The sequence below is a fragment of the Pinus tabuliformis genome, chromosome 2_1 (genome assembly GCF_031772625.1).
Source record: "Pinus tabuliformis cultivar Carrire ecotype Pingquan chromosome 2_1, CPIR1, whole genome shotgun sequence".
Lineage (NCBI taxonomy): Eukaryota > Viridiplantae > Streptophyta > Pinopsida > Pinales > Pinaceae > Pinus > Pinus tabuliformis.
This window is the reverse complement of record NC_142299.1, coordinates 294,132,682-294,136,913: the sequence shown is the minus strand read 5'-3', so window position 1 is coordinate 294,136,913 and position 4,232 is coordinate 294,132,682. Positions and strand designations below refer to the sequence as shown.

The following is a 4,232-nucleotide window of genomic DNA, read 5'->3' as shown; positions in this document are numbered from 1 at the left end:
TAAGCTAAAAATATAATTAGAAATAATGGTTTTTTTATTTTCCCTCCAAAATATTTACATGTACATGCTTTTAAATTTAAAGGATTTTGATAGGTTTACATATTATGACATGGAAATTATGTGAACAATTCATGGGCACTTTAGGGTGAAATTTCCTCTAATGAGGAAAGAGGGAAAGAAAGGAGGGTAACACGTGGGGAGCAACAGAGAGGAAGGGAGAGAGAGGGGGGGTGGGGGTTAGGGAGGGTGGGTTTAACAAAGGGTAGATAGGGGGATATAGGAGGAAGACATAAGAAGAGAGAGATAAAAGATAGGGCGAGAGAAAATGATGAAGAGTGGGGATGGAATGGAAGGAGAGAGTGGGGAGAGAGAGAGTGAGAGGAAATAAAGAAAGAGGTAGAGAGAGATAGAAAGAGGGAGACATGAGGGGTAAAAGTGATAGAAAAATGAGACATGGAGGGAGATAGAGATAGAGAGAGAAAAGGATATGGAAAGGGGGGAGAGAGAGACATAGAGAGAAAGGGATATGGAAAGTGGGGAGAGAGAAGGGAAAGAGAGGCGGGAAACACAGGGAGAGAGAGAGAGAGAGAGAGAGAGAGAGAGAGAGAGAGAGATGGAGTCCAGGGATGAGGGAGAAAGGGGGGGTTAGCAAAAGGGGGAGAGAGCCCAATATATGGCAGAGACAAAAGGAAAAAGAGAGAAACAAATAAGAAAATGGGAAAAGATGAAGTGAGAGGGTGCAAGGAGGGACAAATAGAAGGAGAGAAGTAAGATGGAAAAAGAGTGTGTACCTTTTACAATGGGTGCACTTTAATATGAAATTTAATATAATACACACACTTTAGCGATGAGTACTTGTGGTATCAAGATAACTTCTTTGGTTTTAGGTTTGGAATAACAAACTGCTTGGTTTGGTTGCATAATAAAAAACACATCCATTTTTACAACTTCCTATTCTTAACAGTGATTTTGTATATACTCTAAACATTCATTTGCTAATATATATACAATTTAATTTTTGTGAGAATATTTCAAATATATTAAAAAAAAACCTATTAAATATAAGTTTTTTAATTTTTTCTATAACTTTTGATTGATTCACACAAAGTGCTATTTTTTAAGTGAAAATGAGTAACTTCCTCATAATTTCCTAATTAACTTACATCAAAACCACTACAATAACATACCAACTATAATTGGTCTCCATTTAAAAACTATTGCAAATTCTAATAACCACTGAGAGTTTAATAATACAACAACTTAAACTGTTTTTCTCATTTAATTCTTAAAAAAAATATTTTATCAACTTTCTATATATAAAACAAAAATCCATCTTAACTTAACCATAAATAGATTTACATTTTAATTAATTTTTAAATCATTTTTATTAAATTTAAAATTAAAAAAAATTTAACATCTTAATTAATTTTTAAATCAATCTTAATAAATTTAACAAAGACGCTCGTGTGAGTGTAACTTGCTTCAACAAATATTCAACATTACAATAATTTACATCTCACATAATTTCTATAAATATGAGTGGTAAAGACGCTCGTGTGAGTGTAACTTGCTTCAACAAATATTCAACATTACAATAATTTACATCTCACATAATTTCTATAAAATTAAAATAAATTTAACAAAGATGCTCTTGTGAGTGTAACTTGCTTCAACAAATATTCGACATTACAATAATTTACATCTCACATAATTTCTATAAATATGAGTGGTAATCATTTCCTTTGAATTGACATATTCTGTTGGTTGAAAATAACTGGCTTGCCTATCGGCAGTAAATGCTTCTTAGATTAAACATGTTGGATTTAAGCAGATCAATTATCCAACGGTGTACGTCAGGGCCAGGCATTCACAAGCCAGTTGTCGTCAGCGAATATCTACCTACCAGAGTATATCTACTTACAAGTAATTTACCAATTGAATTGGAGCAGGACACTTCCGTGAATAAATGATTATGATGATTGGTAGAAAAATGAAAATTGTACAAAGAAGCATTCCAGAATATTGAACTGCAAATCTTTTCCGATATTTGTTCAGTTAATTTATACAAGTGCCAATAACAAATTCACCCTACATTGAATTCATCAGGATCTGTTCATCTGTGACGATCTCTTTATAATCTTCATGAATATCTTGTGGCCAACCGTCTTCTCCTCTTCACTGATACTTTCAAGCGTCGGTTTCCAACCATGGCCTCTTGACTTCACTAACCGCTCATAATCTTTCCGCAATTCAGCAGTATTACAGAGGCTACGTTTATCATCTATGGAATCCCTCCCCACTGCACGCCTTCCTTCATCAACGTTAAGCCTCCTGTTTTCGATAAGCGTTGTAACAAACTCCGGGCAGACTCTGATCCGAAGCCCTTCATCGGTGCTCCTTTTTTGTATGTTGAAAGGCTGGCAGAGAAGCGAAGCACGTTCGATACTGCGAAGGGTATCTGATAGGCGAGCACTGGAATTACTAGGTGGCGGAGCTTTTGAGGGCAGCGGTGGCGATATTAAGGAAGCCAAAGATAGAAGAGATAAGGGGGACTGAAAGAAGTGTTGGGGTAGAAGGAAGTACTTGTTACCCACTTTCAGTTGGTCATCTGGAGAAAGAGCAGCCGTCTTCCATCCAATATACAATGAATCGGAGTGACATACTAAATGTTGAGGGAATTCTTGAATGATCTTAGCGGCGCTGAGGGGTTTATAAAGGATGTGAAGGGTGCCATCTGAGCAAACCAGCTGGATGGTTTCTTTGTTATTGCCCAACGTCAGGCAGGCCGTATGGTTGCCCATATTCTGTTTAGATGGTTCTGTGCAAAGCAAAGCATGGAGATACAAAGAAGGAATGCAGTAAGAGCGTGTTTATATATAAATTGTAAAAGCAGCCTCAATGGAATAGAGAAGAGAAACGTGAATTATTAGGGTACCTAAAGAGATTACACGTTACTGAGTCAGGAGTCGATCATGAGTTGTATTTTTTAGTAGACTTATGCGATAGGTGGATGAATTCCATCTCCAGGATTATTATGTCAACTGTAAACTTTTATTTGACTTTCTGAATCGTCAGGATCCTCCACAATTTTATTCCACACTAAACAGCGTTTCAAACTCTTTCCCGTGGGCATCCAAAACATCCAGCTGACGAGGAAAGTGAACCCTAACCCTAACCCTAGTTGCTTCTGTGCAAAGCAAAGCATACGGATACAAAGAAAGAATGCAATAAGAGCGTGTTTATATATAAATTGTAAGAGCTCTGGCTCGAGCTTAGTGGAATCCTCTCTAGTTTTATCCGACGGAGTAGGCATCCATGGAGTTTCAAACTCTTTCCCGTGGGCATCCAAAACATCCATCCTGCAAATCCAGCGGACGAGGAAAGTGAAGGGTAACGCTCACCTTTGTTGTGTTTTGGTATCTAATTCCAAGCGTTTGACCGAGTCCAGTCCTGAAGATACGGCAACGCGTGCAACGAAGTCATTATTCGAAGAAGTTGTCCTTCACTAATATACTGGTGAAACAAAGCGAATGAACCACGTCCCAAAACCTCTCTGCAGAAGGAACACGTGCAATAAAAAAACTTCATTTTGCTTGCCATAAAAACAACTAGACAACATTCTTGGACCATTCAACCTATGAACATCCATACCACATAAAAATTTAGACGTACAAAATATGTGAGTGTACATCAGTTTATTTCTAAAATTCGATGGATATAACCTAAGTCAATTTGACTTTGCTTATATTAATAAAGCTATTAAATTTCTTAATCAATAGTAGATATATTAATATTTTTAAAATAAATATTTGTATTTATTTTTTTATTATCCATTTTTCTTTCGAAAATAAAAATGGTTATTCCATAAAATATTTAAAAATCATCGACCATTTCTATCTTTTAATTTTAAAATAAATCTATATATGTTTATCTCCACAAAAGCATTTTTTTCCAAAACTTTTAAAAATAATATATTTGCTATATTCCACATCTTTAATGTTTCCAACCATGGCCTCTTGACTTCACTAACCGCTCATAATCTTTCTTCAATTCAGCAGTATTGCAGAGGTTACGTTTATCATCTATGGAATCCCTCCCCACTGCACGCCTTCCTTCATCAACGTTAAGCCTCGTGTTTTCGATAAGTTTTGTAACAAACTCCGGGCAGACTCTGGTCCGAAGGACTCCGTCAGCGTTGTTTTTTTGTAGGTCAAAGGGGTGGCAGAGAAACG

General features: G+C 36.3%; 1 protein-coding gene across 1 annotated transcript; it reads right to left on the bottom strand.

Annotated features, from left to right (window-relative positions):
* Positions 1 to 2,102: 2,102 nt before the first annotated feature.
* Positions 2,103 to 2,801, bottom strand: LOC149199954 (uncharacterized). The gene has a single exon (XM_089400783.1). The coding sequence runs from the start codon at positions 2,799 to 2,801 to the stop codon at positions 2,103 to 2,105; it is 699 nt and encodes a 232-aa protein (XP_089256909.1).
* Between the last annotated feature and the right edge of the window lie 1,431 nt (positions 2,802 to 4,232).

What these genes read in the sequence shown, in the direction of transcription:
- LOC149199954 (XM_089400783.1), bottom strand. Translation starts at nt 2,801, where the DNA reads ATGGGCAACCATACGGCCTGCCTGACGTTGGGCAATAACAAAGAAACC.